At 49.5% G+C, this 13,912-nt stretch overlaps 1 protein-coding gene across 1 annotated transcript in view; it reads right to left on the reverse strand.

Annotated features, from left to right (window-relative positions):
- The window catches only part of Kcna6 (potassium voltage-gated channel subfamily A member 6), a 32,082-nt gene extending 18,893 nt beyond the window's left edge, over window positions 1-13,189 (reverse strand). The window contains exon 1 of the mRNA XM_034512085.2: window positions 7,700-13,189. Within this exon, the coding sequence (XP_034367976.1) occupies window positions 10,835-12,427 (1,593 nt within the window). The 5' untranslated portion in view covers window positions 12,428-13,189 and the 3' untranslated portion in view covers window positions 7,700-10,834. The remainder of the gene's footprint in view (window positions 1-7,699) is intronic.
- Between the last annotated feature and the right edge of the window lie 723 nt (window positions 13,190-13,912).

Consider the following 13,912-nt stretch of genomic DNA (forward strand, 5'->3'; position numbering starts at 1 on the left):
AGACATCTTGTCCTTCAAAAGAAAGACACCAAAACTTTAGACCTGTGTATAAAGCACTGTTTCTTCAAGTTATGTCGTATCTGGCCCATAAACTAAAAGTGACACTTTAGGACCACTCATAAGGGATAGACACCCCACAGTGGCTCTTTGGAACTTCTGCAGTCCCATAACATCAAGTACCAGAAGGATACATGTGGGGTTATGTGAATGGATGCATAAGCGGATAAATTTAACAGACACCTGCATTCAGGGCAATGTGCTGGACTCCTACTGGTCCACACAGGTGGGTAAACATTCTCTGCCATGAAGCACAGACAGCAGCCTTCTGTGGCCAACACAAACTATCTTCTCTGTCTTTCCAGACTTTTCTTTTTCTTTTCAGCAAAGTCAAATTACCTTAAAGCAGCCCAGAGTCATTCTGATTTATAGTTCAGCCGCCATGGCTTCTGGAAGCTTTATTTTTCCTGACCCCCCCCCCAGTCCTGTGATTTATGAAGATCTGTAACTCAACAAGAACACCCCCTCCTTCTTCTCAAGCAAAGGAGCACAAGGAAGCAACTAGAAGCTGGTTTCTGCCTCCCAGGGCTTCAGCAGATAATCACGCTCCTGGATAAAATGCTAGTAATTTTCATTCCTTCCTTCATCTCCCAAATAGGCATCTCTAAGAACCACTCATTTTCCTGATCTCCCATCTCTATTTCCTTCACTCTAATTGTTAGCATTCTGTCTAAACTCCACCTCCACAGTTACCTGGCAACAGCCAGGTAGGCCTGGCCCACTATAAAAGAGGCTTTTTGCCCCCTCCTCTCTCTCTTGCTCTCTTGATTCCTCTGTCCCCTGCCCCTTCCTCTTTCCCTTCCCCCTCTCTCCATGTGGTCATGGCCGCCTCTCTCTCTCTCTCTCTCTCTCTCTCTCTCTCTCTCTCTCTCTCTCCCTCTCTCTACTATACCAGTGTGTAGTATACCTGTGTACTATACCTGGTCCCTCAGGGGGAAGAGATGCCTCAGCATGGGCACGATGAAACATCCCCTTCCCCATACCTCACCACACACCTCCACAGAACATTCCCGTTTTATTTATTCTTTCTCTTTATCTTTTTATAAACACATCACTAACCACTAAATTTAACCGAAAACCCCAGGCTCAAAGGTTAAAGGAACTCTTAACAGGGAAGAGTGGAAGCCAGCTCGTGGCTTCCTCACCCCCCCCCCCCCCCCCGACCTCAGTGCTGAATAAGGCTAGTCCTCCCAGAGCAACACTATCTAACTCTTCTGTAGCATAGAAAGCAACTGTCGGATGCAGATTTCCCAGCCAGGCCTGCCAGGAAGGGAGAAGGGAAAGATGAAATTCAAAATCACATCAGTATATTCCCATGGGTCATTCTGCCAATAGTATGGCTAGGTGGGAGAGGAACAAAGTTATTCACTTCTGTTTAAGTTCACACAGTCTTTCCTTTGGTTTTCCCTTGTCTATAGGAAGGTGCTGGGATCAGATAACAATTGGGAGTCCCGGAATCATCTCTGCCCCGGGGTCTTGCAGTGCTGAATTTAACCCTTTCAATTCTCTGCCTCGGTTTCCTCTTCCTTACATGAGACATTTGCCACCCCCTCCAGCTCTCGCACCCCCACCTCCCCCACCCCCCCCACCCCCCCCCCCCCCCCCCCCCGTCTGCTACAAACCTTTGGAACTGTTCCCTGTGCGGCTTGGGTAGGGAAAGGAAGAGGCCTCCGTCTGGGTTTAGTTAGAAACAAGTTTGCTTTTTAAAAAGACTCTTATTTTACCCACCCCAGTCTTCCAAGATACATCGGCACATTTCTGTGTATGAGATCACATCCTAGGAAAAATTATTTTAAGAAATTCTGCTGTGACTCCTTAAGCAAACAGCCTTCTGGTATAACCAAGAACTACTCAGAATATATACATATATGCATACATGTGTATATACATATACATATCATAGTTTATTGAAATAGTTGCAGTCACCAGGGACATTGTCTTCCTTTGAGGATGAGTGCCCTGCCTGCCCCCAATTCGGCCTCTCGCTCAGTGTCACTGAGGGCCTCTCAAGTAGTCAGAGCTGGCTACTCCCTTTAACTGGCAGGGTCATCTGGGTCTCATAATACTACCTTGAGAGGCTACTGGTGTTAGCTTCTTTGTTTTGCAGATGGCAAAACTGAAGCTTGGTGAGGTTAAATGAGGAGCAGACTCAAGTTCAACTTTGAAGGCAAACAAACCATGCTGCTCTTAATCGGAAAACAGAAGGGCAGGCATACACCCTTGCTCTAGGCTGGATCCCTCATGAGAAGTGGCAGGGATGGAGGAACTGGCAGTGGGCAGAACATCCTAAGCTGTGTATGACAGACACCACCAACCCCCGAGCTAAAGCTCCCAAATAGAGACAAGCAAATGGTAAGCCAGTTAGTTCCAGCTGCAGAATCCCCTGTGTGCTCCATCTTAAAGGAGGGCAGAGAAGGTGAAGCATGTCTTAGATAGAGATGGATGCTAAAGGCTGCCAATCAGCCAAGCACAGAATGGTCAGGGAAGCCTGAGGGTGGCTGAGAGTATAGATGAGGTCATGGTGATCGCAGTCACAAGGGGCTCCAAAGGAGGAAGTTCCATATCTAAGGTGAATGTACAGGGAGATGTGGGCAGATGCAGATACTGATCACAGATTCAGGTGCAGACGCAGACGCAATCGCAAATACCGATGAAGATGGATACAGACAGAGATGCAGTATCTGATGCAGACAAACACAGAGGCATACATTACAGACGGAGGTGAAGTAGCAGAGGCACATGCAGGTGCAGATATAGATGCAGATAGATACAAACAGAGGTGCAGGCAATGCGGACAGACACAGATGCAGACATAGATTCAGATGCAGGCAGATACAAATGCAGGTGCAGAGTGCAGTCGCAAATGCAGGCAGATATAAAGATGCAAGTGCAGGTGCAGAGTGCAGTCGCAAATGCAGGCAGCTATAAAGATGCAAGTGCAAATATGCATGCAGATAGACACAGAGATGCGGTAACTGATGCAGACAGAGAAGGAGACACATGTGCAGATGCAGACAGATACAAACAGAGACACAGTAACAAACACAGACATGGATGCACATGCTGGTGCACATACAGACAGAAACAGATGGAGACACAGGTGCAGATGCAGACAGACACACAGATTAAGATGCAGGTACATAAGGATACAGATGTACACTCAGGTGGAGGCACAGAAGAAGATGCAGACACATATACAGAGCTCATGTGCTTTCCAAGCCCGTAGGAAAAAGCATTATTACCTGCAGCTTTCCTACCACAGATACACTAGTGGGCAAATAAAAACCTACACAGATTCAGGAAACACAGACATGCTTTTCTCTCTCAGTACCAGAAACACCCAGGCATGCATTCTGCCCTCTAACATTGGCAGTGAATCCCACATATCTACAGACCCTTAAATATGTCATAACCTCTCTTTACCTCAGTTTCTCTTACTCACCAAAGAGGACAACTCAACTGCCTGCCTGCCTACCTACCTACCTATCTTGTTTCATTATGCAGAAATATAATAATCAAAATTATCCATATTGATTTTTTATTATTTTATGCCTACGGGATGACTTGCCTGCACGTGTGTGCATCATGTGTGTTTTCGGTGCCTGCAGAGATCAGAAAAGGGTGTCGGATCCCCTGCAACTGGAGTTAAAGCTATGAATCACTATGTGGGATCTGAGAATTGAACCTAGGTCTGCTGGAAGAACAGCCAGTACTCTTAACTGCTGAACCGCTCTCCAAACCCGCAATATTCAGTCTTTAAATAGAGATTGCTCTTTTAAACACTTTGCACGCATTAATTCATTCAGTCCTAAGAACAGCCCGATCAGATCAATGTTATTATTATCCCTCTTGTAACAGAAAGAGAAACTGAGTTATGGGACAGCTTCATACTTGCCTGGTGTCACACAGCAGGGAAGGATTTAAACCTGAACCCCTGGCTCATCACCACGTGGTTCTCAAGCAGTGATTCTCAACCTGTGGGTCATGACTGCTTTCTGGTGGGGGGAGGGTCAAAGGACCCTTTCACAGAGGTCACCTAAGACCATCAGAAAACACAGGTGTGTACATTACGATTCGTAACAGGAGCAGAATTACAGTAATAAAGTAGTAACGGAAATTATTTTTATGGTTGGGGTCACCACAACCTAAGGAATTGTATTAAAGGGTCGCAGCATTAGGAAGGTTAAGAACCACTACTCTAAAGAGCCCCAGAGAGCCCCACCTAGGTTTCAGAAGATTGTGAATGGCAAGAACCATTGGGGTTCCTTACCCTTGGGAGGCTGCAGAGTGCCTTCCGCTTCCTCGGGAAAGGGTAAGGGTATTCAGAGTTCAGCCAGAGCTCTGTGGATGCTTGCAGCTGCAGGACAGTCATACTGTGTGTTCTCCCAAAGCACACCGCTGCTGCTGGGAGCAGGTTCGTCTCCAGGAGACAGTGGTTGTCAAGCCCCCAGAGAACAGCAAGCACGTCAAAAATAGCAGCTAGCAGGCTGAGTGGCTGCAATTTCCTTTCAAAATGTTGGCTTTGCATTCTTTTAAGGGCCCAGGTCTAAATGCACTCTGTGCAGCCAGCAGCAGGCGGCCCTAAGGTTCCAAGATGGTTTCTAAGGGCGAGTGCCTGCATAGAGGTGTCTAGAAGGATGTGGAAAGCAAATCTTACAGTTGAACCCATGGGTCTGTGGTCTTGACTCAGGGAAATTCCTCTATACTCTCAGTGATGAGGTTAGAGTTATATTTTAAAAATATTGTCATAAACCTGAGCAAGACAGGCCCCAAAGAGGTCAAGGTTAGACCAGCATTAACATTGAGTTTCTGACTAGTGGATCTCTTTCCCCCTTTTATACTAAGAATAAGTCAACACCCTCTCTGCAGGAGCTATGTAAACAAGGGCCTGAGGACAAAGAGGGAACTAGAGACCAGAGGAGCCACTCTCTCCAGTTCAGAGTAAAGATACATGAAAACATCACCATCTCCAGTCCCATGAGGCCCTCCAGACCAGAGCAGGAAAACAACAGCATGAGAAGCAGGCGCCCATCTGTCCGCATCCCAGTGGCCTGTGTCTGGCAATATGTGTCCTCCCTCCAAAGCCCTGGGCTCCAGGCCTCATTCTGCCATGAGGTGTCTGTGCAGAGGAGTCGAAAAGAGATAGGGGGATGGGTGGGGCAGTGACTCCTACAGCTGAATGCATGAATTCCTCTTCCTCCTGTAAGTGACCATGACACATCAGAAGAAGAACACGCTTCCCTTCCTCAGGCAATAACACACAGTCAAGACCAATCACAGTTAAGGCAGCAGTTCCAGCCAGATGGTTCAGGGAGCCTGAGGTCTCCTGGGAACGGAATCTTTCTTGGCATTTACATAGAGATGCAAGGTGAGAGGAATAGCACCGCCAGCAAAGCCTGCATCAGAGACTCGAGGAACTGAGTGCCGAAGACAAGCTGTAGAATGAGAGGTGTCATGTGGAGGGAAAGGCTCAGAGGAAGAAAGACAAGGCCCTATAGGCACCAGGAATCCAAAGGGACACTAGGCTGAGCTCTTGTAGACAATATGAAAAGTACGATTAACTCTGACCACCTTAGTTTAACCAAAGCCTAGAGGACTGCCAGCTCCGGTCACGCAGGGCTAATGAGGGTTAGCGATGACCTCGGGGAAGAGTGGAAGCAGATGAAGAATGACTACATTTAGTTCTTGATGCTTACAGATGCAAGGATTTGGCAGTTCAGGGAGCATTATGGGGTTGCTTTGTTCAGAAAGAAAATAGGAAGTCCTTGACCCTACTTCTGTATACTGTGATGCACGCAGTACCTGCTCACCAAAGAATGGCCTGATGGATCTTCAGAGAAATAGTAGGCATGTAAATCTCATGAAAGCCAAAATAAAATACCACAACAGACCTACATACACATACCCCACACATGCCACATATATACCACAAAGGTACCTATACTACATACACCATACATACACATGCCACATATACACACACATACACAGACCCCACAGACATCCCACACACATACACCACACACAAAACACACATACACAGTAACCCCACAGACACACCCCCAGCTCACAGAGACCTCATAGACTCCACACACACACATCACCCACAATATAGACACACATAAACACACCCCTAAGAGACTACACACACACACACACACACATCTACCTCACACACCACACATATTACACATATACCTCACAGAGACAACACACACACTATACATGTCAAATACTACAGACATCACATACACACATGCCACACACCACACACACATCCTCACATCCACATCACAACACAGACACATGTACCTCACAGAGCCCTCGCAGACAACACACACACACACCACTTCTTGGCATTTTGTGACAGCTGCAAGGAGCAGCTACAGGATAGATCTGAAGTGTGCCTATGTGGCAGAAGAAAAAGAACTGTTGCTCTGATCCAGATGGTATGCATGGTCTATCCTTTTTGATTTACAAAACCAGGCCTTTGTCCCAGGTCAGAAGAGGACTTGGGTTATCAGGCTCCTGTCTCCCTCATCCAAGTCATATGACTATCAATACATCTGTTTTAGAGCAGTTACGTCACCCTCAAAAGTTCTCTGGTGCTGGTTTAACAGCCTGTGTTGATCCTGGCATGTCTTGATGGCCACCAGGATATCTTGATGAAGAGAGGACTTCACCCTATGCTCCAGGACAGGGACAGTCTACACACTCTCCCTATGGACTAGCCAGTAAACCCTGGCCTTCCACATCAAGAAGTGTCCCCTGTACTTCACACCACCAGGATTGGTGACTTTTCTCCCTGCTCTGCCTTAGGCACACAAGGGGCCAGCCAGAGGCTGAGCAAGCCTTCATGTGAGTGCAGAGGAGATATGGGATCTGCCTCGAGTTAAGGCTTTCTCCAGGCTAGTCCAATTTTCTCTGTTTTACCTTGTTTACAATTTCTTTGATTACAACCTCTCTGCAAAGTTCCCAAGGTTGAAGGACCCTAAGATGAACATACTCCAGTGCTAAATGGCTGAGTATCTGAGATTCATATTCACTGTCTGTCTGTCTGTCTGTCTGTCTGTCTGTCTGTTTCTCACCACCATCTTTCTCCTGCCGCCTTTCTTTTATCTTAGCATTTTCATGCTCAAGAAATTTCTAGAAGACATTTTACTAACGGAATAGAATCTCCTCAGATTGTTTAAGTGCAGCCCCTCCAGGAACAGAGAATGTGCAAGGGAAATATGGTACTCTAGGAAACCCAGGAGACTTCTTGGCATAAGCCTGGATCACAGCTATCCTGTAGTCCAAGGTATTGTCCTCACAGCAATGCTGAGGAGGATCCCCAAAGCCAAAAGGTGTGGAGAGGAGGAGAAAGGAGATAGAAATATACATGTAAGAAAGATGACCTTTAAATGGGGAAGAAGAGAATCAGGGGAGGAAAAAAGGCAGTGGGAAGGAAAGGAAGGATGCAGAGAAGATATGGAGAAAAATCAGTGGGAGAGAGAGACAGAACAAAAGGAATAGAATCAGATGAAGGCAGACAAAACCACGCAACAGGAAAGATGGACAACAAAATCGGCTTTCCCCAGACACTAAGCCCATCCTCATCCCTACACGGTCAGGGATGAAATACCTCTATTGGGGGACCTACCTTAGTGGCAAGGAAGGTCAGCTGTCCCTTGCTCCTCCGGGATGCTAGGCAGGAGGAGTGTCCTCATCCCAAGCAGAAACTGGCAGTCCCAGGGAGTCCTCTGGGAGCCCCCACTGGCTTCCATCAGTCATTGAGATGGCTTGAACCCCAACTTCTCCAGCAGCTGTAATCCTATTCCAGCTGCTGAGGCAGCACACAGTGGTCCACGTTCTCTCGATGATAAGGTTACATTGTCCACACGGAGGCTCAGAAGCAGGAAGAACTCACTGAACAAAATTCTCCACAAAAACTCGATCGAGTCACAGCCTCTCAGTTTCTGTGCGACCTCTTAAGAACCACTACTGTAATTTTTGCCAGGAGCAATACTGCTCCCTGGGAGGAAGGAGTTTCTTTCTTCTTGGCCTCTCTTAGGGCTGGGAAGAGCCTTCGTCTGAGATGAGAATACCATGACACCTCAGACTGGTGTCATCCGTGTCCTCAAGGCCCAGTCTGGCTGCTATGAAGGGGATATTTTGTACCCCTCTCTGAGGTCTCCTTTTGAAAAACCTTAACATTGCTGTTGGCTGAATTGGGCAGTTCTTAAGCATTCAAGTTTCTGAGGACTCCGGGTAAGATGTGGCAGCTTCAGTGACCAGATAGGGAACCAGAAAGAAAGATCTAGGCAGGAAGTGCTGAGAATTTACTTCCTCCACATTGTCAAAGGTCCTGAGTCTTTGTTTTAGTTCTGCCGATGCCTAAACCAATAGATTGGAGTTGTTCCCATGTGAGAAGCTGGGATATGTAGTCTGTTCTCCCTTGATACCCAAATCAGTAGAGAGAACAGTCTGGAAGGTTGCTACAGCAACCAGAGTCCCTGGAGAGCCTGGCTCTCCACAAATCTTTTACTTTTAGGCATGCTCTGACTTGAAAAGGCAATGTTTACATAAGGACAGGGACAGTGGTGAGGGTGACGATATATACACACACAGAGGTCCATGCACACATGTCCCCTCATCCACCCTCAGCTGGGGGGGCGTCCCTTTGGCCACTGGAGTGGGCATGGAGTAACTAAAATCATTGGAAACAGAAAGTACTTTCTTACTGGCCTTGGAATAGATCTCTGAGTCTTAAACATTTCAGTCTTTCACTATGTTGCAGGCTGGGAGAAGTCAAGCTCCCAGGAAATGTGACTTCTGGCCACCAAGTCTGATGCAAGAATACACTCCATTTTAAAGGGTGAGAGAAAGGATGGAGACCCAGCCCAAAATGCCAAAGAGAGACTTAGAGAGCCGATGGTCTATAATGGCCTAGTCTTAGGCTTTGGATCCATGGTGGAAACTTCTGGGATAAGGCCTTGCCTTTGAGAGATAGGCAGGCAGTATAACGAACTAAAATGCAAAGCCATTACTATAATTCACACATTTGCATAGCTTCTTCCCCACCTTCCTGGGTGAGTTTATTGATAATTCCCCATGAGGTAGGGAGGGGAAGACGTTAATGTTCTCATTTAATGGGTGGGGGAATTTGAGGCACAAAGAGGGACCATGAGTTACCCTGTAAAACTGTGGCCAAACTCAGATTGTGACCTGTCACTCACTGGAGCCACAGTGGCCTCTCAAGTCAACCGTCAAGGTCACTCCTTCCTAAGTTGCTCTTGAGGAAAATCTTTTGAAAAAAAAAAAAAAAAACATTCCCTTCAAAGAGTCTTAAAGCATCCTAATATAAAATTAAAAACATGTTAACAGTCCTTTGAGTTTCAGAACTGTACCCATGAGAACTGACAACAGTGTATCACAGTTTATCAAAGGCAAAACTAAATGGCAATGTTACTGGGGAGGAGGAGCAGTGGGCAGCTGGGAGGGTGGCAGTGATTTCACAATGGGAGAAGATGGCTTGGTCCAAGTGGGAACCACTGAGTTACCTTAGCAGTTGGAGCAGGCCAGATGCTGCAGCTCCAAAAGGAAAAGCGGAGCAGACAAACGTTTGCTTGACTCAGCAAAACTGAGGCTGCCAACAAAATGACCATGCCTGTTTCTGGCTCCCGACCAAAGGCTGTTGCCCGTGGCATAAGAGGAAAGCTATGCTGGCATTCAGTGTGTGAACTCACCTGTCTGTAGGTTACGGCTGACGTTCTATAAAATCAAATCCATCTGCAATCCTAGGAAGGATTCCCAGATTCCCAGGAAGAAGGGTAAGAGGATACCTTAGGTCTGGGCTAATCAGGGAGAATTGACTGCTGTCTGCAGCAGAGTCCCTCTGTCTGTTCTAAGTAACAGTCTCTGCTAAGTGGCACCTCGCTCCAGATATGTGATCCAGCCAGTCCCTTGGCTCTGGTCAGCCTTTTCTCCTGTCTCCATGGTTCGATTTTCCAGTTCCTCTGCACACAAAGGCGCTTTGCACATAAGAAGAACTTGGCTCTGAGAAAGCTTCCTTCCTGGAAGCTCAAAGGAGTCAGAGAATCAGAGTGGTGAGGACTAATATAGACCCCTGCCAGCGTCTCCTGCGACAGATCACAACTAGAGAAATCCACTGGCCCCCACTGGTCTAGAACTGACCCTCGTGTCCTTCAATTAATCCAGCTGGGTAGTATTTTTTCTAATTCCATCCAAATTTAGCCACGAACATCTTTCAAAGCTGTGCAGCTAATAGCTCTACCAGCCAGAAGACGGGTAGGGCACTAAAATGGCAAGCTGAAATCTTTTCCATTCTCCAGATTCTGCCAATGACCAAGTGACCAGAAGCTAAGGAAAGTGCATGACCCAAAGCAAAGGACACTAAAGAAGGGACCTGAGTGTAGCTGCTTCCTATTCTATTGGTGTTACCATTCCTAGAGATATTATAAGACCCAGGCATGAAAACTCAGTCTTGAGGGAAGGTTAGTCAGAAATGTGCATCTCATCCACATGACTGATGGGCATGATTGGGTGGCACCGTTGAAATTTCCAAAATGTCACTAAGATGGAGAAACCTCGAATGCTGTGAGGATTGAGCAACAGTCTACAGTCCAGATATTTGGTCCAGGATGCCATATACTGTGTACAGGGGGAGGGGGTTCGAGGTCCTCTGGAGCTAAGGCGGGAGTAGTGAGCATGAGAAGGAAGCCTGAGAGATGACTTGCTCAGAGCTCCCATTTTCCTGCAGGCCTGCCCGCATCCATCAAACCTCAGTGAGCATCCTTTTCTCTGCATAAGCTCGGTGTGGAGTCGGAAGGTAGCTGGGCCGCCGTTCCCGTGAAGCCTCGGCAAAGTCAGGTTTGCCAAGCCCATTGTCCGTTGCCTTCAGGTCCGGTGTAGGCTGCCCACAAGTGACGTGGGTATACTGGCCTTGCTCCTCCTGCTCCGTCTCTCGGTGGTAGAAGTAGTTGAAATTGGAGACAATGACCGGCACCGGCAATGCAATGGTGAGGACCCCAGCAATGGCGCACAGTGAGCCCACAATCTTGCCCCCTACCGTCATGGGGTACATGTCCCCATAACCTACAGTGGTCATTGTAACCACAGCCCACCAGAAGGCATCTGGGATGCTAGGGAAGAGCGAGTCAACGTCATCTGCCTCTGCGAAGTAGACAGCGCTGGAGAAGAGGATGACTCCGATGAAGAGGAAGAAGATGAGCAGCCCGAGCTCCCGCATGGATGCTTGCAACGTCTTACCCAGGATCTGCAGCCCCTTAGAGTGGCGGGAGAGCTTGAAGATTCGGAACACCCGGACCAGGCGGATCACCCTGAGGATGGCTAGGGACATGGCCTGCTGCCCATTCTGACCACTGCCACCACTCACATGCTGCTGCTCATGACGTTGCACTAGCTCGGTGCCCAGGGTGATAAAGTAGGGGAAGATGGCCACCAAGTCAATGATGTTCATGATATTGCGAAAGAAGGCCGCCTTGCTGGGACAGGCAGAGAAGCGCACCAGGAGCTCAAACGTGAACCAGACGATACACAGAGTTTCCACCAGAAAGAAGGGGTCTGTGAAGAAGGAACCCCCGAGAGTACTAAACGAAGATGTTCCTCCAGTCCCCAACCCCCCAGAGGGAATGCTACCAGGAAATGCATAGGAATCCTCATCCTCATCTTCTTCCTCGTGGCTCCCCCTGGAGGCCGGGGACATGCGGGTCCCACTACCCTCGTTGCTTCCACCGCGCCCATCTGCACGGAACTGAGGCAAGGTCTCCAGGCAAAAGATGACGATGGAGATGAGGATGACCAATACTGAGACGATGGCGATGCCTCGGGCGGGTCCGGAACTCTCAGGGTACTCAAAGAGAAGCCAGACCTGTCGCTGGAAAGGCTGGGAGGGGAGTGGTTTCTCATCCTCGCCACCTTCGGGCAGGCAACCCTCGTCCTCCCGGAAGGCCGCCAGGGCTTCCTCTCCCAACTGATAGAAGCGAATCTCTTCCATAAATATGTCCAGGGGCACGTTGACCGGCCTGCGCAGGCGACCCCCAGATTGATAGTAATAAAGGATAGCATCGAAGCTGGGTCGGTTGCGGTCAAAGAAGTACTCGTTCCTCAAGGGGTCAAAGAAGCGGACTCTGCGGCCAGGGTCTCCCAGCAGCGTGTCAGGGAACAGCGACAGGGTGCGCAGCTGCGTCTCGAAGCGCAGCCCGGAGATGTTGATCACCAGCCTCTCACTACTACAGCAGCCGCCGCCGCCCTCGGCCTCCTGGAACTCACCCGCATCCTGTTGCTCCCCCTCCGGCCCACGGACCTCCCCCGGCGCCGCCAGCGTCAGGGATTTCTCCGATCTCATGTCACCTCGGTGGTGCGCTCCCCGCCACTAGGACGGCGCCCACGACACGAGCTCTGGAGCGCGGCACCCGCTTCCCAGCTTCGGCTGTGCCCTCCTTTAGGGTGGGGCCCGTGCTCTGACCTGGCGGTTAGGTCGGTGAACCCTGCGGCTGGTCTCTCTGCCAGGCTAGGTCTGGGATGTGGCTCTGGCTCTCAATAGCCGCGCCTCCGTGCTCAAGATTTCTGAGATGCCTGGAGCCCGCAAACTGCCGTGCGCGTGAAACTGGCTGCCCGAAAAGACGCGTGGCTTAGCTCTCGATGGTACCTAAAACTGGGCTCCGGACCCACAGGTCCGCCCTCCAGACCTGCTGCCTTTCACCAGGTCCTGCTGCGCTTCTCCAGTCGCACAAGACTCCAGGCTGCCGCTGGTACCGAAGCGCCAGATGCGCCTCCCTCTGGTTCACCAAAGACTCCTGCCAGAGCTCGGCCTCCGCCTCCGCCCTACGTCCACCACCGAACTAGGTCTAGCCAAGGTCGCGATTGCAGCCGCCACCTTCTTCCCAGGAGCTGTTCTGCAGGCCTCGGAACCGCCCTAGGCCTGCCCCGGCGCCGGAGCGCGGAGACCCACCTCCCCACCACAGCTCCAAGCCTTGCCTGCACTCGCAGCAGCCCCAACAGCAGCAGCAACAGCAGCAGCAGCAGCAGCAGCAGCAGGCTCAGCTCTCAGCTCTGCCCTTCCTCCTTAACACACTCTCCAAGTGACGTGGCAGGCCCCGCCTGCTGCCCCCTCCCACCCCACTCTCACATCACACCCCTTACCCAGCCAGGGGCTGCTGCAAGCCTGGATGCTGGAGAGAGATATGTACACTTGCCTCCCCAGTAATCTTTCCCGCGCTCTCCTGGCATGCCTCTTGCTTTCTCACATTCACACGCACGCCCCCACCCCACCCCCACCCCAACCAAGCCGCAGTATCCTAATAACACACCCACTCCATCCTCCATAGTCATCTCTTCTCGGTTCTGTTCACCGGGCTGACCTGCGCAGTGTATTTCAGCAAAAAGGAATCACACGCTGGCCCCCAACACACCCCTGCCCAATAAGCTATACACAGCATCTGACCCCTCAACAGCTATTTACTGGGGGAAAGATCCATGTTTTCTATATCCATGAAGGCACGTTTGCCAGTTTCAATCTCTCTTGGGGTGGGTGGGTGGGGGGGAAATGAAGTATTTTTAAATGTCTTGAGAGCTTTCCATTTAGGCTGCGTCCCAATGTTAATTCCCCAACAGACACTCCGCTTTTGCAACCTGGAAAGGTAACGATGCAGAGCTCTCCTTCAAGGCATAGTGATGCTGAGAGGGGAGGAAAAGCCTGTCCATGCCCAGTGAGTAGGAAACCCTCGTCTCATGGAGTCCTGGGGACATCCACCATCAACTCCATGAAAAAGCACCAGAAGATTATGCTCCTGAAGAAACACTATATACAAGGAATTGCAGCCAGGAATCT

The sequence above is a fragment of the Arvicanthis niloticus genome, chromosome 9 (genome assembly GCF_011762505.2).
Source record: "Arvicanthis niloticus isolate mArvNil1 chromosome 9, mArvNil1.pat.X, whole genome shotgun sequence".
Classification (NCBI taxonomy): Eukaryota; Metazoa; Chordata; class Mammalia; order Rodentia; family Muridae; genus Arvicanthis; species Arvicanthis niloticus.